This window comes from Rhipicephalus sanguineus, chromosome 4 (assembly GCF_013339695.2).
Source record: "Rhipicephalus sanguineus isolate Rsan-2018 chromosome 4, BIME_Rsan_1.4, whole genome shotgun sequence".
Taxonomy (NCBI): Eukaryota; Metazoa; Arthropoda; class Arachnida; order Ixodida; family Ixodidae; genus Rhipicephalus; species Rhipicephalus sanguineus.
Window position 1 is genome coordinate 187,987,404 of NC_051179.1, and position 24,035 is coordinate 188,011,438.

Consider the following 24,035-nt stretch of genomic DNA (forward strand, 5'->3'; position numbering starts at 1 on the left):
GCTTCAGAAAGTTAGTGTACTGACAAGAGCAGCACTCTACCGAGGCCAGACAGAAAAGATAAAGACAGTCAGTACAAAAATATATTCGGTTGGATAAACACATAACAGAAAGAAGCAGCATCAAAGTATAGAAGCAAGAATAATATTATTTCAACTTTAGTATGCTCTGGTAGCTTGGTCTGCTGAATAGCTGCCTAATAATGACAATACTAGGCTTGTGCGACTATTCTGCAAGCTTCTGCTGCGACTATTCTGCGACCTCTGCAAGCTTCTGGAGCACAAGTGAGCAGGAACGGTATCTGCACCTTTTAGGTGCTTAAAGGGACCGACAACTGGCCAGAACGGGTAATTAGATCCTGGTGGAAATGAAAAGGCCGTGAATTATAGTGACAGATTCCAGAATACTTTTCGCGATCTGAGTAGGATTTATATTTTTAAATTGCGTTTAAAAGTAACAAAAACCGGTATGTCGCGCAGCCTAGCGCGAGCGCCATGAACCAGACGTATGCAGCCTTAAGCACTTTGTTGCACGTAGTCTCATGCTTTTACACGCACCGGAACGAGGGCTGAAAATTTGAATATGTATGTTATTCGCAATTCCCGTTTGTTTCTAAGGTAAAAGAAGTAAAGCATGAGATGCGGCGCTGCTTTCGTGGCTTCCAGTGAAACGGAGGCTGCGGCGCATGCGCGCGGCGTCCGGCGGCGTTTCCCGCGTAGCGCGACTCTCGTCTGCTCTCGTCGTATCAGACTTTTGAAGAGTAGCACGCGAGTTTGCGCTGCTGCTCAGAAAATGCCATCGACTGTGGAGGATTGCTACCACTTCATGAACAGCACTGCTGGTGTATCCTACCACTTGTTTCGTTTTCGAAGGCTTAGCTTGGCTTGGCTTGACTAAAATGTGATAAAGCGACCTGTGTACGGCCAAAATACTTCCATAAGAAGCCCCAGAAAAACGCTATAACTATTGTAAAATAATTTAATAGGCTAGAAAGCAGTAGTCGCGGCACCGCAGGCTTTGCAAACGTAACATTGCCTTTTTATACTTAGGGCATAACTTGTCACCACTGCTGGCGTATAATCGCTATCGCGGTCACCTCTCACTGTTTGCAGCATGTGATATTAAGACTGCATAATCGCTGCAGATCGAAAAACTCTGATTACAAATGTTTTACGGCGTTCTCCGTGTTACCACTCCGTGATTAGAAGCTCTGACCGGTAATCTTCCCGTTGCACTCAAGAAAACGGGTACCACAAAAGTTGGTTGTCGGTCCCTTTAATATATTTTGTAAACTCGAACAGAAATGCTAACATAACTTGCTAACTCACTGATGAGTCAATTCACTAGTCTGCATGAGTAATATTGTGGTGAGTTTGAGACCGAGTGAGTCCAGTTGAGAAAAATTTTAGCGAATCCGAGTCCAGTTGAGGAACATTTTGATGAGCCTGAGTGAGCCCTTAAGTGCAAAATATATTGCATGAGTGAGTGTGAGTGAAGTCCATATTTTTTGCTGACCTATGATTGCCAGATAACAAATCCCACATAGTCTGTAAGTTGTGCATGCCGATGTGAAGGTTGCGGTTATTGCTTAGTGATCAGTGACCGTAACGAATCTCCATCTCTCAAGAAAATGTCCGAAGTGCTTCGTGGTTAGGTAGGCAGCGAGGAGTTCAAGTCCACATGCATTGTATCATTGCTGCATTGGTGTCAACTTCTGTGAGGAAAAAAAGTCCAAGTTTCACCGTACGGGCGAAGCAGTGAATGCGATAGCAACAAATTGGAATGTGATACGAAGTACGGCTAGCAGTTAACTTCTATACGATCTGATATGGCGTAATGCAACAAAACGCTGGCGTAAGCAAACGTGACCGCTACAACGAGCAGAGCAACATTCGTGCCGTCTGTCACTTCGTCCTTGAGATGAGCAGCGCAACCGGCACGTACAAAGGTATAAATTGTCTGCCGATCCCCGTCAAGACGAGCACTTGCGACCGTGCCCGATCGAGCAAAGTGCGTAGCCGCCCCCCTCCCCCCGTGGGCCTTTTGCGCAATGCAGCGATAGGCGCACTTCCTCTCGGCTAGGTAAGTGATTGGAGGCGCTGCTTGCAACCTTTCGCACGTAGAACACACGAGGTAATGTTGTTGATTCAAACTTCACATGGAACGTTGATGGCTAAAATGCACAGAGAGTGCCCGTATATAATTGCTATCGCAATAAAAGCCGACTAGTTTCTAGTAGTCGCCAAACTGCTGATGTGCTCCCCGGGATCTGCATATTGAGGCATCCTTCATTGCTCTTGGGTAAGTGCTGGGTGCACAAGAGGAGGTACTGATGAGAAGGCTTGTTTAAAAACAACCCTGCCAGGGCAGAGTTGTTTACTGGCCCTTTAAAAATGTTTCAGCGTTTGCACCGGTGAAAGAGAGCACGTGAAGGCTGGCTGTCTCCAGCCCCGACGCCATACAAGTACCATGGGAGAGAACGGAGCACACCCCTTCTCCAGTATCACGTCAGCGCGTGTTCTCTTCTTCCTTTTCTTCTTGACATTCTTCGTTAATAATGTAACTCTCTTCCGCCTCTTCTTCATTTGAACTTGTCATTCCTCACACATGAATACCTATCTTGATGGTATATTGGTCTACTTACAAAAACACGTTGCACAAACAACAAGTGTTGTTCTATCAGAACAGCAGTCTTGCATATCAGAGAGTACACTTCCTTGATGCAGAGCATTCAGGCTGCTCAGAGAATTCATAATTAGGTAAACTATGAGGAAAAATAAGTGCTATGTCTTTATCGTTCCTTTGTTTCAAAATTTTTGCATGCAAATAAAACCACTACAAACCGTCGCAGACCTGTTTTTTTTTTTTTCCAGAAAAATGGAGCACCACTTTTTTTCAGTGGAACGAAACTAAAGCCAGAATAAAACACATTTCATTCCGACACCTTGGGTGCAAGAGCGAGCAGCTGTCTGTGCAACGAGGGTGAGGTCACTGTGCCCAGGGCACCCTTCATGGGTCATGCCAATAGAAAGGTGGGGCAGACAGAGACCCAAACGAAACTCTGCCATCTTAGAGGTGCAAGGCTTTGAAACCAGCCTCGACAACACCGGGAGACAGCTGGACTGCTGTTACTTTGACACCTTTTTATTTGGCTGAGCCATGCTCTGAACGACGACGACACTGACGAGGATGACGAGTATACACACTAGTGCATACCTGCCAACTCTCCCGATTTGCTCGGGAGACTCCCAATTTCTGACCAGTCCTCCCAGTTGTATGGGTGCAGCCATAAATCATCCGATAAATAGCCACAACTGCTCTAAAAGTTGTTTGGCCTCAAGGAACCAGCACAGCATGCCGTGGGACTCTGTCCCCCCCCCCCTTCCACTTTTCACTGATGTAAGGGGAGGGGAAGCCGCTGCATTTGTTTTTGGCCTCTATTTTTAACGGTTTGGCATATTATCTTTGCTCTATGAGGGACTCCCGATAGCATCACATTGCGGCACATGCAATGTTAGCTTTACCTTCGTACAATGTTATGCGGTGAAGCGCGCTAAGCGTGGGAAAAGGCTATTATACCTATTTGACAGGTCGTAGTAGATTTTGTTTGCGCGTGTGTGTAATTAATTACACATGCGCGCTGTATAATTACCAGCAAAAGTATCGTCGGCATGTAAAAGCTTTACTGCACTGATTGAGAGCTTTGTATGATGCTACCACTGCCCTGAGAAGCAAGAAATAAAAATGTGTGCATTTTTTCTTTTTGTCATTGCCCCCCCCCCCCTCTCTCTCATTCTGCTAGTCTCCTAATTTTTGAGGTCCCTCAATTGGCAGGTATGCTAGTGAAGAACGTGGATGAATGTTATGCTCATGATATCAAGCAATTAAGAGCCACCGACAATCACAAGAAGTTTCTCTTGCCACTCAGATGATGTATAAATTACTTTGAAGTTCACTGTGAAGCTCTGCTTGAAGACTCACCGTCGTTCTTCAGCGTTTCCATCGGAGTTTAATTTCACTTGTGCACAAATCTTCATTGTTCCTGCGTTGTTCACACTCATTGTTCCAGCTTACTTCTAACATCGTTTTCCATTATGTCTTGTACAAGGGGGCACTGGGTCTTTGTTAATGGGTGTAGAATGGGTTTATTGAGCACTGGGGTTGATTTAGCACATGAATCCATTGTCAGTCTATGAGTTGACAGTTAAGAACACAACAGCCAGTCAGCCATGTTTAAAGGGACACTAAAGTAAAACATTAAATCAGCTTAGAGAAATAAATCATTCTTTCAGAGCTTTCTTGCTATTAATCTTGCTGCCATAGTTTGATTATTAGGAGAAGAAATGAAGGTTGAAGTTTCAAGCCGGAATTTCACACTGAAACTTCAGCATGTAAACGTCAGTGTATATGTATTTTTTTCACCACATTGGATTAATGATATTTTCTCAAACTTGCTGCGTTAACCCTTTGAGGGTCGAATTTTTTTTTTATACTTTCCCAGATGGTCAAACTACTTTATTCTGAAATCTGAATGTATGAAATGTGTAAAGTCGGGAAAAAATTGTAAAAAAAATCAGAAACCGTATTTTGGTGTCAGCATCACTCAGAACTGCAAAATGTTCAACAGTACGTATTTCAGAGCATGGTACTTCTTGAAACATGAGTCTACGCACAGGATGTTCTGCACAAATAAAATGCATCTCTGTTCGCCTCTTGAAGCGACGAATTGCATTGGCACACACATGGCATCTTCTCTGTGTGTGGCTGCCTTGGGCAGAGTAAACTCAGTAAGCAAGGAGAGCGAGAATACCTCGTGGGCATCGGTGGTAAACAACCTAAAAGCAGCACCAGTAAAGGTCAGCTTCTGCCACCCCTGCGAGGGAGTGCCGATAAAGATAAAAATCAAGTCTTGCGCACCTCCGTTGCGATCATGTGGCGAAACCGAAACCACAAAAGAGTGTTGTTGTAGACCGTGCAATGTACTGAAGCTAGAAATCAGTTCTGTTTATCTCCGCAAGAAGTAGCATAATCAAGTTTCAAATGCTTCTTGCAAGTCCTAGGAGGCTGCAGCACCTCCCAGTGAGCATACATCCTCATTACGGCGGGAAGCTTCAAAGGGAGGGTTGAAAACGTACCCCTACAACAAAGATCTTGCGGGACAGAAAACTGCCACCGTACATGTACGGCATAAACCCTCAAAGGGTTAAAACCTTGTGTCCCCTGAAAACACCGTAAATTATTTGTAGTGACAAAAGATTATGTACCAGACACCATTAACCCTTTCAGGATAAATGACGTACATGTACGGCATCGCTTGTAGGTTTAAAAAGCGAGCCCTTTCCCGATCATTTTTAAGTGCGAAGCACTTTATGGGGCCGGGCTGTCGTAGGTTACGATCGTATGCTGTCGTCGTAGCTTGGCGTAATGCAGGCAAAACCACATATAGCATAGCCATCTGAGTGCGCACTCACGCCAAAAGGGTCTTCTTCCTCTTGTTTTTCAAGCACCTTGACGATGATATTAACGCAGGCAAAACCACATATAGCATAGCCAACTGTGGCATACTGAGTGCGCGCTCACGCCAAAGAGAAGTCTTCTTCCTCTTGTTCTTTGAGCGCAGGCAAAAACAGGTGTAAAAATGGAAAGAGGAACCAAGTGAGAAATAGAAAGAGAGAGAAAGAAATGAAAAAAAAATAGGAAGAAAAATAGAAATAAAGAGGAAAAAAGACAAAAAAAAACGGAGAAACAAACAAGAAAGAAAGAGCAGAGGAAGGAAAGAGAAAAATCGAGGGAAACAAAGAAGTCTGCCTTCCTTCAGGCGTGGCACCCCTAGTGCAAAGTTGCCTTAATTTCTTTCTTGCTTGGCACATGTGCTGCCACTTTGCGGAGATACAAATAATGTTTTTCTTGCCCCAATGTCTCTCCGTTTTTATTAGATGCGAAGCATCTTATGGTGGAGTTCAAACAGGTGGTGTGCGGCGTGACCACCCTTACTGCGCATGCGCAAACCCTCTCCACACACTTCCTCTCCCATCCCCTCTCCACTTCACTTCCCTCTCCCATTTCCCCCTCTCCACTCTCCCTCTAAAACGCGGGCTCAACATGCCGAAACACTGCTTCGCATCGCCTCATGGGGAGCGGGAGATGGTGTGATTCTTTTTTTTTTTATGCTTTACTACAGAAGTGCACCGTCTTATTGCTTGCGCATCCGGTCACGCGCGAGCGTGCGGTGGCTAGTTTTGGTTTTGTCCTTTCAGTGGTTCCTGCTTCTAGCGCCAATAAAACTGATGGCTGTCTGGCTTAGAATCTCCTGAAGGGTGGCTGCTTTGTTACTGTCTCGTTTGTTGCTCCCCATGGCAGTATTGCGCTTGTTTACGTGCAGGCGCTGACTGACACAAACGATGCTGCTGTGGTTGCGTTTCTTTTTTGGGGACTCACAAAAACTGCTTCTGTCTCTTTGGCGGTAAGACGAAGGATTATTATATGTTTCTCACTTGTTTTTGTTTTCTGGATGCGTGCACAACCACACAGTTTTCTTCAGTGCGCTCACCCGCGCAGTTCACTTGCGCTATGGATGTGTGCACCGGTTACTCTGCTGCAAGTGAGTGGAGCGGTGATTCCTCCGAATAGCCCCTCGAGTGCCAAATCAAAATCTGATTGATTGGATGTCAGCCCGTCATACGAGGGGTTACTTACGAATTAAAACTCAGAGGTTGATGAACTAGCAACATCTTAAAAGTGTGTGCAGCGAGACGATGCTGTTTGAATCGAAGGTGACTTTTCTGCCTCCGCACGTGTTTCCATTCGATGCCACTTCGTGCACTTGTTTGTACGTCTGTGAACTGTGTTTATTGCTACGCATCATTTTTTTAAGAGTAGTATAAGCTTTTTTTGGAATTTGTCTGGCTGTTATTCATGAATAAACCATGGGTATGCACTGTGTGGTCACCCTAAAAAAATTACGCCAATTTTTTTCTGAAATTGACTCGCCTGAAGAATATAAATTAGCAATAAAAAAATCGATCCTGGGGGGTCGCATTTGGCGAAAAAATTCGACGCTCAGAGGGTTATATGATGCCGCGGCAAGCTGATGTGGCAACTTCAAGGCAGCGATGCCACTTTTTTTTTTTTTTTTTTTGCAGATTTTCTTACTTACCAAGCATCTCCTCATGGTAAGGGTGGTGCTTTCGGTATTGTGAAACTGTAATGTAGTGTCCTTTTAAGAAGGTATGAAAGGAAGCAGGAGGGTGGCAGGGCACTGCACCTCCAACACTTAAAGCACACTTTGGCTTACAGGCTGATTAAATGGTACAAAGTCGTCCATTGCTTTATTTTGCAGTGACGGACAGGTGCTGTGGCTGCTGAGCCAGTGCTTACGCTTCCCTGAGCCAGTGGCCGAGGAGATTGGCCGGCAAATGCGTTGGTTTGCCGACTGCCTCGTGGCAATCAAGGAGGGTGCCTTGCAACAGGAACACAAGGTGAGCACACATGTATCTCGTGGTTTCTTTCTGCAACGTCCAGCAGGACATGCTGCTGCCGTGACTCTAGGGGTTCCTGCCAATGCCAAGAGGCGATGGGAAAGATGCACTTCTCTCCCGACATTCATTGACTGGTGTTTCAATCTCTCTCCAAAAAATCACCAGGCCTGCGCCAAACGTGCAGCACAGTCACCGCAAAAGCTGGAAGAGCGGCCTTTCTGGAGCTTCTTGTAAACTCTCGTGGGGCAACTAATACCAGTATACTTAGAAGATACCCACTATGCCACAAATCATAATTTTTGTCAAGTAAGGAAGCACCCACTATGCCATTATTCGTCATTCAGCAGGGAAGCGTGGTACCCACTTCGCATCTGTAAGGCATTATGTGCACTTTGTGCTGTGCCTGATGAGGATGAAGAATTATGGCTGAGCCCTTTGTGATGGGTTGGACACATTGAATGACTCACTCATCGTGAAATTCGCATTGTGTGACGCCTGGTTGTTATTTTAACACACTATATTACATATGTTACGTGATTCCTTGCCCAACATGACTCGTGTATAGGGTCTTTTTGCAAAGGAGTTTCAAGCTCCAGCGTGGGTAGAATACTCAACTGCCGTGCAGTGGGCCCGGGCTCAAATCCCATTCCATCATGCATATTTTTTTTCTCATTTTATTTTTTCATGCCTATTGGTTACTTTTTCATGTCTATCGGTTACACCACCGATGGTGAAACAGCTCAGCGCAGGAACGGGCACCTAAGAGCTGCGCTCTAAAAAGAAAAAAAATGGTAGCGCACCTTTGCGGACACAAGTGGCGATGTTAATGCAGTGATGCTACCGCTGCGCCAATTGCGCCAGACTGCGCCAAAGTGCCCTGGCTGCTACAACCTGCTACATTTCCTCAAAATTTGGCGATTCTGCGCCAAGCCTGCGCCAAGGGGTCTACTCCGACTTTCAGAAATGAAAATAACTACATGAGGTTCCCCCATTCAGAGCGACATCGCGCTGTACGCGGACGTAGACGGACGTTCTCCATGAGAGGGATTGAAAATGGAGACAAAATATCAATATGGTGTGTCAAGCTGGACGAAGTGAATGCGTTTTGTATTTGTTTTTGTTTTTTTTGTAATCAAGCATCAACTGTAGGCAACATGGCGTCTCCAGCAGTCAAGCGATGTGCAGCCCTGAAAACGGCACATTGATGCTACCAGTCGTCATTGAGACGCTTCAGGTGGGCTGCAGTGGCGCGAAAACGATCCAGCCGACTTTGGATTCAGCAGTCCATGGAACGTTTGCAGTGTGACCGCACTGACAAACGCAGAAACTCTGTTTGTGCTTGGCATGACTCTCAAGGGCATCCCTACTCATGGGCCGACACAGCAAACTCCCTTGTTTCCCAAGTTATTTGGAGATTCCGAAACAGCGAATCAATTTAGTTGTAAGCGGTTCAAGGCATCCTACATAGTTAGTGATGGCCTCGGGCCGTATTTCAAGAAACTTGTGCTTGATGAGCTGAACAAGCCGGATGTGGTTTTTTCTGTTAGCATTGACGAGACCCCTCTTCCTGAACAGAGGTGCCAACAACTTGATGCTGTAGTTAGGCATTTCTCCAACAAAATGCAGCGAGTTGTGGAACACCTACAGTCTTTCCGGCTGGGCTCTGCGACTTCGGAAATTTTGGCTAGTGAAGTGCGGAGAGCAATGATGGACCTGCCGCAGAAAAATGTCACTTGCTTTTCTACGGATGGCCCTAATGCAGTGAAAAGCACAAGAGAAAAAAATCACAGCATATCCACGGAGTGAATGATGATGAGTGGGCGAAGCTGCGGAGGTTCATCGGTAAACCGTGAATCTTCCGTGAATTCTGCCCAGTACATCATCACCGACGTGAGATCGGGCGTGTTTATACTAAAGGTTCGATGAGAGTTATGACGACTTGCAGCTCACTTTAATTTTACATGTACGCTGTGAATTTTCATTGTTTAATCATGCACAGGAGAAATCGCCACACACGCACTACCTTGGAGGTCAAAATCCAGTGCCTATATATACGGGGTGGTCAGTGAAACGGTTGTGCAGCGGCGAGCGGGTCGGTTTTTTCAATCAAGACGCTGCCGCGACGCTGCCTGCGTCGGCGCCGCTGCGCCGACGCAGGCAGCGGAGAGGAGAAACATCTGGCGTCTTTCGTTAAGCAGCTGGCGTCTTTTCGTTTTGCTTTAGAAACATCTGGCGTTCTTTCGTTTTGCTTTTAGAAAACATCTGGCGTCTTTCGTTGGTTTATTTCATCAATCAACGGCGTTTTGAACAAATTTTTATTGTTTAACACGCACAGGAGAAATCTCACCAGGCACTACCTTGGAGGTAAACAATGGCTGCTAATGGGAATGAGAGACAGAAGAAGTCGGCTTTTAGCTAACACTTACACTTCTACTTCTACTAACGTTTCCTACTGGAACATGCCAATGGCTGCTAATGGGAAATGAGAGACAGAAGAATTCAGCTTTTAGTTAACGCGCACGCTGCGAATTTTTTATTGTTCAACAACGCACCGGGGAAATCTCCCACCGGCACCACCTTGGAGGTCAAGATCTGGTACTAGCGTCACGACTGGTTACGCACTACGACTACGAGGGACGAAACGGGTGCCGCTTTAAGGAGCTTCGCCCCTAAAAGATGCAGGAAGCATACCCTGACATCATAGAGTTAGAAGAGTGCTGCTTGCACAAAGTGCACAACTCATTTGCCCGCGGCTTGAGTGCCATTGGCTCGGATGTCGACGCTGCTGTGGTCGATGTTTATTACTTTTTTAAGAATTCTTCGGCTCAGAATGAATTGTTGAAGGCAGAGCACCTGCTCCAAAAGCTAGTTTTGCTGCTCCAAAACGCAATTTGCCTGCTCCAAAAGCTGCTCCAAAGTGGCCTAAGCCAGTAGCATCACTGTTAATGTGATGAGCAGCCCTTCTTCATTAACACCTTCGAGGGTTGAATTTTTTCGCAAAATGCACTCCAAAAATGTGTATTTTTTTATTGCTGAATTAAATTCTTCAGACGATTCTATTTCAGAAACAAATTGTCTAAAATTTTTTTGCATGACCATAAAGTGACAAAAGAAAAAAATTTTTTCTTACATACACATGGTTTATTCTTTAGTAACATCATGCAAAATCCTAAAAAAAACACCTATACAATTTTTTTTTAATTATGCATTGTATTAAACATAGCTCACAGACACAAAAATGAGCACACCAGAGTACTTTTCTAGTAGAAAATGTTCTTGCTCTAACACTAAAAACTTTTCGGTGTGTGATAGTCGAGATGTTGCCCCTTCATCATCATCCGAGTCTGAACTCGTAAGTAAATCCTCATCTGACAAACTGACATGGTCCAATGAATCAGATTCTGATTCGGCACTTGGGGAATAGTCCACATCGGAAGAATCGCCGCTCGACTCACTAGCAGCAGAGCAACCGGCGCACACTTCCATAGCATAAGTGAACTGCGTGAGTCAGCGCACGGAAGAAAACTGTATGGTTGTGCGCCTGTCCGGAAAGCAAAATGAGTGAAAAAGCTATAATAATCCTTCGTCTTATCACCAACAAGATGGGGTTCGTTTTTCTGAGTCCCCAAAACAGGAAACGCAACCACAGCGGCATTGTTTGTTTAATTTAGAGCCACACGGAAACAGATGTAATCGTGCCCCGGTGAGCAATAAACGAGAGAGTAACAAGCGGTCACCCTTTGAGAGATTAGAAACCAGACAGCCATCAGCTTTAACCACCCGAAGGACGAAACCGAAACCAGCCGCACCGCGCGCACGCGCTCGGATATGCAAGCAAAAGCTAGCGCGCCGCTTTTGAAAGAAAAAAAAAACGGAGAGACATCGGCGCATGAAAAAAATTCACCGTATTCCCAAAGTGTGGCAGCACATGCCAAGCGAGAGTAGTAATCGAAAAAAAGCACGTGAAACCAGCCACACCACGCGCGGGTTTGTTATTAGTGAACATGTGTTTTGTAGATCACATTGATTGCTGTAGCCTCGTGCCATATCACCATCCAGTTCATGAGCCATAAGACTTTGTGGGACACATCAGCAGACACACGGAAGTGCATTGTTGATGCCAACCACAATGTCTTACGATACTTGACACAGGATGTTGTGTTATCACTGCACTCTAGTTGAAACCTTGCAGCACCACCACCATTTGCTGTATCCTGGCTGAAACTTTGTTGCGATGGTTACACACAAAGCAGTCATGCTCACTGTGAAGGTGTCTGTTGCAAATGAGGTTGGTTTCAATATATTTAGTGTACCCTGGCACATTGATTGTGACAGAATGGCCAAGAATGCACACATAGCAATAATTATCACATATGCAGTGCTGACAGTGTCTGTTTGAGCACGTACCCAACATCCCAAAGTGTCTTAATGTCACGCAACATTCTAATGTTGCAAGCTAGTAGACAACTCCCATCCTTGGGTTTGTAAAAGAGGTTAATGCTTTCGGTAAATCAGGCCAAGTTCCCAAAGAATGCTAAATACACCAAAAGGCAAATCTGAAAAATCTGTGCGCCACATATATTAGCCAGCGCATTGCCTCATGCACGTTGTCACTAAAGCACCTCCGCAAAGCTTGCCAATGAAGCATTGGTCAAGAGTAATTAGTTATGAGTAGACCACCGTACATTTTAGAAACTTTCTGAGCAGTAAATGCGGGAAGGAGCTCTCTGTAAATGTAGGAAGAAGTCCTGTCTTTCTACTTCAGTCACTCATGCTGTTAGTTCTCACACATACTAGCAACTCAGCATGGCTATCTTCTGCAGGCAGATCCCTTATTTGGTCACAGTTGATTTCACAAACAGTGCAGAAGCATGTTGGAAACGTGGTGATCTCTTTTAATACTGTTATTATCTTGCAGTAGAGATCACACTATATTTTTGCAAATCTAGCCTAACCCCTGAAGTTTAGGTGTGTGCAATTTATAAAATTTTGATAATTACAATAATTGTAAAATTTTGAGTCAACAAGAAAAACCGGCCGTGAATATACATTTTCAATTTTCCGAAAGTGACATAAAATGCAGTTAAACCTCAATACAACACAGTCCATAAGATCGGCAATTACTTCATATTGCAACTTTGCCATATTGAAGTGTGACCTTCTATGCGAAGGATAGGTGCTATTGGATGCTGTTTTACGCAAAAGATGCCGCAATAATGTTCGTGTAGTGAAGCAGTATGAAAAAAGAATTGTTTCAATGACATTTGAAAAAAAAAAAAAAAATTTAATGAACACAAAATCTGGCAACCACATATTAATGATGTTCCAACTGAGTCCTCTCCACAAGTGCTGTATGTCATACAGGAAGCTGATGGAAACACGTGTCCTGCACACTGTGGTAGTGACTGTAAGTAAATTCTATGGCACCCATTCTGCCAACACAGCTTGCCATTCAGTGGAGCGCGTTGCACGCCAAAACGAAAGCCATATCACATTTACCTTACAAGGTCCTTGCTGCGCTTGTGGTGCATGGTCAGAAGTGAAGCAGCTGCGACGAATGCTCACTTGGTTCAGCAGGCACACAGCTAGCTATGAACGGTCTAATGCACGGGAGTAGCAAATGCCACATTTTGATGCAGAGGTTTCCATTTAATTGGTTGTTTAAATGTGCACAGGCACGTCAGGGAAAGCTGGACAAGTTGTCTGATTTTCCGCCACGGCTGCTGTGTTCTGTGTCATAAATACTCTTCTTGGTAGTATCACAACTGTGCGCTAGCACGTGATCATGCAAGAGAGCCATAATTTTTTCCTGCACCGTAGCGACACATTAGCAACACTTTTGAACAGCAACCTTCCACACTTGGATTCCTCTGCAACACTGTTCATTCATAGAAGCAAGTTACGTCACATTCACAAGACCCCCTCTGCCGCTTGTGGTGTTGCAAACATCAAGTTTCCGGATTCCTGGCCAGCAGACAGTGCTAATGCCTTTTCATGCTCTTTGCTTTTGGCACCAGTGGTCAGAGTGACACTCTGCCTGTGTTATCAAACCCAGTCAGCCAGCTGTGAGCGGTGGATGATAAGACTAGCTGTAGAATAAAGCATAATGCATCACTACAAATATTGGCCCTGGTTTCGAAGTGTTGAAAACAGTGCATCAGTTTGCCACTGTTTACGGAACTAATTTATCCAGTTTAAAGAATCAGCGGATGGGCAACATTTTAAAAGTAGGCCTACAGACAAGCAGTCTGCCGCTAGCGTCGGTGCACAATTTGCTGCAGCCACAGCCAATCGGAGGTCCTCCGCATACATTGTGAATTTTGTCAGATCTGCCTTTATCATAATTATTTTCTTTTCTTGCTCCATTTTCCTATGCACAGCCACTGTATGCCATGAGAATGGGGAAAACAAAGGTGAAAGTATGAGCTTTCCAAGATGGCGGCACTTGGCTCTGGGGAAGACGAGACGCACCTTCTCGAGTTGGGTTTTGTGCGAGTTTGAGTTGTGTTTTCATCGTCCGAGCTGACAAAATTACTTTTTCTGGCCACGTGTGTTTTCAGTCAAATCGCTTTGATACATCATAGGTAAAGGCAAATTTTTACGTACGTTGGAGCAGTGGAGAAAGGCAGCTTTATCTTTTCCTTTTTTATTGCTTTTTTCGTGATCCCGCACGTGCGCACCGTTCTTTCTGTGAGGCAAATCGTGCAACACCATGTCGGCAAAGCTGGCCTTCGCCCTCTTTATTGCTGAAGAATTGTAAAAAGTGTTATAAAGGTGGCCTCATCCAACCTTGGATTTTCAACAAAAATTGAGCTCCACAAGAACAAGTTGTCACAGCTTGCAATTTTAAATATGAAGAAATGGTTCAGGTCTTTTGTTAAGGCTTGTGCACAGAAAGAGATGGAGAGATTGCCATTTAAGTACAAACTGACTGTGGGTGCAAGCTGTTTGGACTTTGTATACACATTGCCTTTGACGGCAGGCCCTAGGCAAGTTATTCTGGTACTTGGAGTTCTTACTGAGGACCGGTGCATGACTGGCTTGCAAGCCGAGTTAGCCTATCGTTTCAACGTGAAGGTGTGCTCAGAAAGTGCTGCACAGGCACAACTCGCACATTTTGACAGGGAGCAACAGAGTGCAGTACTCTGTGGAGACAGGCATGCTCTCAGGATCGCAAAAGGAGCTGCAGTTCTTTGTGAAACTTGTCTCGTTCTTAGTCTCACGGCAACACTGCAAAAAAGAGAGAGGCTTTACTGTCACGAAGGAATGTTTTCAATTTTAGAATTTGCGAGAGAAAATCACTCGGTGGTGAACGACGCTGTCTTGGTGGTAGGTGGCGTAACAAAATTACGCGTGTTACCAATAAGGTGGTAAAGACAGTTCGCAGTGTCTACAGCATCTATAAAGAGCAACTGGAAACAAAGAATAGGGAGAGACGGGAAGCATCAAAATTGGAGAAAAACAAGAGAATAGCGAGATTGACTAAAGAGCTACAATAGAACAAAAAGCAAAGGGTGCTCATTGAAGCACAGCATAAAGCTTCTATATTTCAGTGAGAAAAATAACACACTCAGAGTGTAATGCTAATGCGATTGGCAATTGCAATAATTATCTTCTGTGTTCTCTGCTGTTTTTTTTTTTTCTTCCTCATGGCCCATTTCTGCAAAATTGTGTCCATTGCATCAACGAGGGAATTTTAGCTAAAATGTGATTGAAAGCGTGGAAAAGTTGGATCATTTGATTGATGCGATTGGCTAGGCACCCTGGGAACTGTGCTGTGCCATTTTTTGTCATACCTTAGTCCCTGGTGGCAAGCTGCAGCAGCAGAATGGGTGCAGTAGCTTCACTTGCACTGATTACACCAATGTGCGTTGGCCCTGCATTTTGCTTGGCTTTGTACATGCCTTATGGCCACTGTGATGAGGACTTTGTTGGCATGGCGTAGAACGGTAAACATCACTGGCACTCGGGTTCATCAAAATTGGTTTTTCTTTATGTTATGGAAATGAGCCTCTTCATACTGTACTCCTATACAAACATTTCTTTTTTTGCTGCGCCTTTTTGTAAAAACAAGCCATTGGTTACTATATACTTTAAATAAAAGGTCGAATTGAAATTTTAGTGTACCTAACTAATTAAATTGCCATGTGTACAGACTTCATTATGCAAAGGTTTAGCTGTATTATTATCCACTGAATAAATGAAAAATTTGCACATCGTGCAAAAGTACGGCAAAAATATTTCATGTTTGCTCTTTCAGTCATGAGTGACAGTTGATTTGCTTAAGGGTTTTGTTTTCTCTTACATTCACGTGTGGCTTTCTACGTGTGTGCTCTTTTATCAAGCACTGCATGTTGGTCTTGCACAGGTTTTGCTTCTCGCCAATGCATGTCACCCACTCTCCAACCAGGTGTGCTAGCTCTCTTATATGCACCTTGCAAGCTACACACCTTGGCAGCTGTTGCTTCATGTTTGGCTAATTGAGAGCACATGAAACGAGCTCATTGGCTGCCATGTGTTGGCCAAGCTGGGACATGGCACTGATTGGTTATTTTGTGTGGGATACCTCCAAGCTGGCAAAAAAAAATTGCATATTTGTCATGATCCAACTAAGCTGCACAAGTATTTTTTTTTTTAATTGAAACAAGGCATGTGCAAATGTCATTCTTTTTTGGTTCAAAGGGAAGTGGAAGCAACTTTGAATAGTAGCAGGATTCGACTTTCAGTAGAATGCAAGTGATATAACCTGCAAAATACCCTACGTTTGAATATTTACTATACTTAGAGCACTAAGCCGGCATAACAACCTTTTAAACTTAAAAAATGATGAATCAGTGTGAGGGTAATATATTCATTTAACCTTGAAGTGGCGCTTCGCGGCAGTGCAGATTTCCCTGGATAGGTGTATTCACGATATAGCAAACCTCCACTGCAGTGAAACCACGTTTACAGAGAGTTACATGTGCTTTATATGTCTATTCGATCATTTCGAATACTTTGCAATTTAGACTAATTTAAATCCGTGTTGAAGTGCATTCAAATGCTCTAATATTCGTTCGAATATTCGCACATGCCTGCTCCAAGCATGTGGCAATGCAACACAGCCCGAGGTACACTCTAGAGAGCACTAGACACCTCTGAGAACTGCAAGTGGCAGCCATCATGTTCAGAGATATACAAGCAAGAGAAAACGCCCAAAGCTATGGCAACATAACTTCTGAGGGTTGCACCTTGGTCAGCCCCCTACCCCCAGTGTTTCTTTCATTGCGCTCATGGGGACGAAAGGGGAGAGAAAGCCGCTCGGTGGTGGTGTCCTCTCGCAATTCACAGACTGTCGTGTACTAAGCAAAGTGATTTTGTTGCGCTGCACTGGTGCCCGTAAACCGATTCTCTGACTGTTTCTCTCTGCAGCTACTCCGCTTCCAGCTGCGCCTGTTGTCTCTCGTCACGCTGGTGCTGTCAAGAGTACAACTACCAGTGTCATCTCGGCTTGCTGCTTGTGGCCACCTTGAGCCAGACCTGTGGTCTTTGCTGCCCGAAGCTCTGGCCACCCTGTTGCTGGGCGCACAGTCATGCTGGCGGGATGTGATAAATATGGTGTGTTTGCCACTCACCTCCTTCTGCTTATCCTATATCTCCTTTTATTACATGACCATAAATTTTGTTATGTTTGGCATGCTGTTTTTGCGGCATTAAACAGTTTATGTGATTACCATACCTAAAAGAATAAAAACTCAACTCGGTTCAACCTAATGAAATCTGAAGAAACAGCAGAGCTGTGGTCATTCCTTTGTTGTTTTTCGTGTTTTGCTGTTATTCTTGGTGTTTTGTTTCTGTTTTTTGTTGTTGTACGTGTGTGTTGCTGTGGTGTTGTTCTTGTTTAACTGTGCTTCTTGTGTGTTTCGCTGTGGTGGACTTTGTTTTCTTTGCGCTTCACTTGCCATGGTATCTTAGCACATAGGGCGTCACTCTGCTGAGCTGAAGGGTGCAGGTTCGATTCCAGGCCACGATGGCCGCATTTCAATCAGGGCAAAATGCAAATAACACCTGCGTACTTGGATTTAGGTGCACGTTAAAAGAACCCTAGGTGGTTGAAAATTCCGGAGCCCCCCCACAGCAGCATCTCTTATTATCGTATCGTGGTTTTGGGACGTAAAACCCCAACAATTATTCATTCCTTTGCCCATCCTTCTCTCGAACCTCGGGGTTGGTGGCTTTCCTCCGCTGCCACTTGGCTTGTGCTTCCTGCTTTCGAAGCTTGGTGTTTGCTGCTCGAGCCGTGGGGAGTCTATTGTCCTGCGGAGTGCATTGCCCTTTCCTAGTGTGCTCCCTGATTGGTCCGCTCCTCCCCTGGCACACTGGTCGGATACCCTCCTCTTGTGGTCACAGGAGAGGACCTGGCTCTGCTCCTGCATGACAACGAGCAGCAAAGGGTCAACCTAGAACGGCTCCACTCTTAAAAAATCAGCATACACAATATTTACACAATATGTTAATATTGGCAAAAGGAGAAATGTTTTCTGAGCTGTTAATATTACATTCTTTATTCTTTATTCAATTATTACCCCGCTTAGCCCGAAGGCGCTGCAGCAGGGGGGTTACAATGACAAGAAAAACATATCTTCATTGATACAGCACACTTGTTCACTTAATAAGCGGTTCCATTCGCTGATGGATCGAACAAAAAAAAGAATTAGCAAACAAATTAGATCTACTACGATATTCTAAAATCTTAAAACAATGATCATTGCGCGAAGAGACATAATGAGGACTATGAAGGTACATTTCTTTTCGAATGCCGGTTTTACCATGAAATATTTTATATAGGAGTTTTAACCACAGTTTCCTTCGACGGGATGACAGTAATTCCCATCCCAGCTCACTTTTCATGTTGGTGCAACTGTCATTTCTCGAGTATTGGTTTAGGGCAAACCTTGCGCCTTGAAGAGGAAATTGGACACTTTCATTAAACCAGGTCCCGTACAGTATCTGCTTAGAAAAAAATACTGGGATGATAACAGCTATAACTTAGACAGCATAAAATTCCTAGCAAGCTATAACCCCCACCACCACCCCATGTTTTGGCACTATGGTTGTGACCAAAAACTAACAGTGTAGTCTTCTTTTCACTCAGAAGCTATATTTATCATGTATTTGCTGTAAAACGTTGTCAATTCTAAAAATTTCATAATCCAGACTCGTTCTTCGGTTCTGGCAAGCATATGCATTATTCCAATAAATTGGATTGCTGGGCTAGTTGGTGCATGGGTATTTTCTAGGAAAGCATGCCACGAAGGTCCGCTGAGGCATACATATTTTATAAAAGTGTATGATGATAGGTGCTTAAGTGAACCCTCTATGCATCACACAGCAACAGATTTGTTTTTGTTTTTTGTGGGGGGGGGGGGGGCGGGGCAGAAATGGAACAAGTTAGATCATCATCACTTATTTACCCTAAAGGCCCTTGTTGGGGCGTTAGGCAAGTGGGAGCATACATAAGAAAAACGAACATTCAAACAGTCACGAATTCATGACTAATTAGCCATGAGTAACATTTAGATGAGAACACGATCGCCAGTGTATCAGTGTGCCTTCTATTGGCCTGTCTAAGAAACAATTGTGCTATCTAGGTGTAGCATGCGTTAATGACAGGTGAAATATTGTTTGCAGGTTTTCAGTTGTGATTGTAACTGATGCCTTTATCTTGTTAGCTGACTAGCTTTGGGTGTCATGATTTGTGGCTGTGAAGTGGCGCAGGCACGTGGTTACCATTATAGATGTGGTGAACAGCTCCTAGAACTTGTTTTTTGTTTTGGTTTAAGCCAGGTGGTGAGAAACTATACAGGGGGCAGTACGCGTACTTCATCTATCCTCAACCTTGTCTTGGAAAATTGACGAACCCAGCCTTGAAAGACACATACACAAGAAGAGAAGTTTTGACGACCACACACGCTGGGATAGCAACAATTTAATGAAAGAACAACTACTTGAAAGAAAACCAAGATGCACATGCGCCATAAATGATAACATAGCGGTGAGAGCGGTGGGCATGTGGCACGCTCGCTGGCCGTCTTGCACGCTGGAGTCTTCGGCTCCAAGAGTTTGACTTCACTGTTGCCTACAAATCGGGAAGACGACACGCCGATGCCGACTGTCTCTCTCGGTCTCCCGTTGAATCAGCAGACCAAGACGACGACGACACGGCCTTTTTGGGAGTCGTGGACACTGCAAATTTTTAAAATTTAACAGCATATTATATGAGCCTATATGCACTAAGTATAGTACGTATTGTACCACTTATAACTCGCACCCTACTGCTATTCAAATTTTGATACCCCCATTCAAGGTTTCTTCCACTTCATTTCGAACCAAAAAAGTGACATTCACTCATACCTAGTTCCAATTCTTAACAATATTGTTCAAGGGTCATGAAGAAAATGCTCAATTTTTCCTAATAATATGTGGTGAGTACTACTCGAACTATTCGATTCGAAATTATTCGACCAAATCACTATTCGCTTCGGATTCGCTTTGAACCTCAAATTTACTATTCATATATACAGTAGAACCCCGCTGATACGTTTTTGAAGGGACCGTAGGAAATAAACGTAAGAGACGGGAAACGTAAGAGCCGAAAAACAGGAAAAACGGCAAAATATTTAGTGGTACAGAATTTTATTTCAATTCTTACGAGCAGCACGAAAATTGGCGCGCTCAGCCGCGATCTAGTCATGGATAGAAACGCGGAGCTTAGGACGGCCTCATCCACAGAAATGTAATCAACGTATGTGATTTTTTTAACACCAACAGCTGTAGGCATGAAAGAACTAAGCACACGCAATCACGACCGGCGCGGCGAGTCCGACCGCGAACCGCACGCACGACCATGCGAGCTCCAACCAGCGCGAACTCCTCCCGTTCTCCGACAAATAACGATGATGATGAGTCTACGCCAACGCGATGGCAGAAGTGAATGCCAATCTCGAAGGCCTTGCTTTCGCAATCAATTACGTCATACACGCCATGTTGTGCAATGCAAATCTCAGAGGCTATGCTTTTGTCAATAGTAAATGCCAATCTCGAAGGCCTTGCTTTCGCGAGCAGTTACGTCATAGACGCCATGTTTGCAATTTGAATCTCGAAGGCCATGCTTTTGTTGGCATCAATTGAAAGATTCTGTTGCTTGCGCCTCTCATGCGGCTAATATTACGGTCAAACGAGGCCAAGCTGCGTGAAAATGCACCATGGCCGCTCTCTTTGGTAGTCACTCGGTCGGCTCCGGGCGCACTTCGCGACGTACCGTATTTACTCGATTCTACCGCGCCCTCGATTGTAACGCGCACCCGTTTTCCGCGACCAAAAAAAAAAAAAAAAAGTAATACATCGATTGTAACGCGCACCCATTTTTCGTGAGAGAAAAGAACAAAAGAAGTCCGTAGGAGTCAAACTTCGCACATTCGAAGAACAAGTATTTGGGTTTTAAAGAACTAAACTTTCAAAAAAGTAAAACACAAAGTCAAAAAGCGGGCCTTGCCGCTAAAACTGTCACCACTACGGCGGCGATACGAGTCGGGTAATGGATCAGTCCTCGTCGCTGTCGGACAACTCCTTGTCGCTTTCAACACTCTCGATTTCGGGAAACCGGCCCTGCTTTGGTCCACTGAAACCTTTTCGTGAAACTTTGCTGTAAAAAATCTTCTGCTTCTGTTTGCGCCAGTCTCGCACGCACGTTTCGGGAACTTCGAAACGACCGCGATGCGGCCCGATTTCCGTCCGTCTCTCTGCACATGTAATAACTATTCTTTTAAATGCGGCATCGTGGTGCACTCGTCGAGTATTTAGAGTCGGCACTTCCATACCGTCGATGCGAACGCAGAACGGGATGACAATCTCCTCAGCATACGTACGAACTGAAAAAATGGCAGAAATGGCCAAAGCGCGTAGGAGGCGGCCATTTTGAAATGTCGATGGCAATATGATAACCGAGTTTCTTTTTTTTTTTTTCGGTACTCGATTCTAACGCGCATGCGATTTTTGGACTCGTTTTCCCGGAAAAAAGGTGCGCGTTAGATTCGAGTAAATACGGTATCATACGGGAACGGTCCGACAGTTACGACGTAACAGCGGGGTTCCCAATACATTGTATCCTATGGGAGCTATGCCGGGACCGGCGGAAAACGACGTAACAGCCGGGAAAACGCAGCAGTGAGGAACGTAACAGCGGGGTTCTACTGTACATAAGTACCTCACTGGGATCATCACATAGATTATGTGTGCCAAGGCCAATGAGTTCGCCTGGTGTCATTTGCCGTTTGCAACACAAGAAACAAATTGTTTAGCCTATAAAATGCTAATTAGGCCAATAATAGGTTATGCAAAAATTGACTTGGATCCTTTTCCGGTTACAGACATCAAGAATTGAAAAAATACAGGGTCTAGCAGTTATGTTTATATCCTATAAATATCAGTGGATGGATTTTTCTTCTCAGTTGTGTGTACTAGCAGAACTGCCCACATTACAGGCTAGGAATAAATACAAGAGAGTCTAATAATTTACCTAATTTATATCTGTTAGTTTTGATAACACAAGATAATTATGTTCTGTTTCTAGAATGGTTGTTATGTACTTCTTTTCCACTCCTGTAATAGCCCTGTGTAAGGGCTGACAGTATCTGTAAATAAAAATAAAATAAGTAATGGTAACTGCATGCCTTCGCCAAATAATAAAAATTAATTTAAAAGTTATAACTTGTGTCTCTCGCATTCATTTCTGTTAAAAGAAATCTTGAGTAAGTGTGCATGTTTTCTCACACATTCATCACAATTCGCAAGCATCCTTCAAGTTTTTTAATGCTTTGTGTATTTTTAATTTCTCATTTCGTTCTGCTATTCAACCACAGGATTTCGTTAAACATCACATGCACACGACTGTTGCTGTTCCTCTATACAGTGAAACCTCGGGGATACGATCACGGCTCGTACGAATTTCAGGGTGATACGAATTTTTATGTGGTCCAGGCCAAGGCCCATTAGCCTGCAATGTATTGGAGTACGGTTGTTGCGAACCGATTTGCACCCCGCAACGTTTCATACGAACGTGCGCTAGCGCACAGGTATGAACAGGCGCTGCCCGCGCTCTCGCGAAAGACGCTGCAGTCACGCGCGGGCGCGGGCATGCACGCTGCGCGACCATCAACGGTGCGTCGTTGCCTCCGAGATATTGTGCGCGAATCTTGGAGGCCTTGAGGCGCCTTCGCGTTTAGATTACAAATGACGTTGACGTGGCGCTTTTTTTTTTTTCGGCGCGTTGACACGTGCTCCTGTGCTCGAGGCAGCAGCGTCTTTGTACTGTGTTAACACATGCTTGCCACGTCGATGCAAGCCATGTCCCCGCAATCAGACGTTCTAGGAAACAAGACTGAAACTTGGGCTGTGGGTCCGTCATGAACTGCCATTAAAGGTGGACGAAGGGAAAAAGCGGACGGTCTTGGCGAAGGAGCTTGGCCTCTATCTATCGTCTGCAAACCGCTTCTTAAGTCACTTTCGCCGCAGTACTCTTTTGTCACGCAGAAAAGCATAGCAAGATTAGAAAGGGGCTACTAGCGGTCACGGGGCACAACACATCTGATTCATTAATAACACACGCGCACACGCACGGTATATTTATGAGCACAAGCATGATAGTTGACGTCTAAAACTTCACTGGCAATCATTCAGAGCTGTTCATGACGTCGCTGCGGCCCTGAGGAACACTGAATCAAAGCGTATGCCAACTTTCTTTTGTCGCATACTAATTTTCCATGTTTTCTGGTGATACGAATTTCGAATGATACGAATATTTTTGGTAACCCCGTGAGATTCGTATCACCGAGGTTTTACTGTATTTCATCGTTGGTGTTATAAATGTATGTAATTTGCAGCTGTTTAGCGATACCCATGCAACTTCAACGGATGAAGCGATTAAATTTAGTTTCATGTTCCGAGGCTTCCATTGGGAGTAGTGAGTCCATTTCACTTCTGGCCCGCAGGTACTGGAGTGGCTGTCCGAGATGTTGGCATTGGAGGTGCCGACTGATGTGCATCAGCTGCTGCTGTCCTGTGCCTGCCGTCTACGGTGCACACCTGAATATGGGAGTACCTGGACACAGCTACTCTCTGGCCCGCTTGCCTAAAACCTGTGTCAAATAAACGGTGCCTTCCCACATTTTCTACCATATACACTCGTATGTCTAAATGGCTGCTTTAATCTGCACTAGCGATAGCACTCATATTTATTTGCTGAATATATTTTTATGATTGCAATGGTCATGGCAGCATATGGGACCTTGTAAAGCCACATTTTTTTAGCCCCTGCGAATTGCTAAGTGTGCAGCTAACAGTTCGGCATGAGCTCAATGGGTCACGGGGTGGAACCACTATCCAGTGACTAATGTCAAACTGGGTCATTGTGGCAGTCAGTAAGTGAAAAAAAAAAGCACCGAAAATATGTCTGCTATTGAGCAAAATCGAACTTTTCTCATCAGGGGCGAAGCAAGGGGGGGTGTTTTCACAGCAATAAT

At 44.5% G+C, this 24,035-nt stretch overlaps 1 protein-coding gene across 1 annotated transcript in view; it reads left to right on the plus strand.

Annotated features, from left to right (window-relative positions):
* LOC119390968 (focadhesin) overlaps positions 1-23,678 on the plus strand; it is a 395,558-nt gene extending 371,880 nt beyond the window's left edge. Inside the window, exons 34-36 of the mRNA XM_037658681.2 lie at positions 7,338-7,476; positions 16,888-17,073; positions 23,505-23,678. Coding sequence (XP_037514609.1) covers positions 7,338-7,476; positions 16,888-17,073; positions 23,505-23,648 — 469 coding nt within the window. The 3' untranslated portion in view covers positions 23,649-23,678. The remainder of the gene's footprint in view (positions 1-7,337; positions 7,477-16,887; positions 17,074-23,504) is intronic.
* Positions 23,679-24,035: the final 357 nt, after the last annotated feature.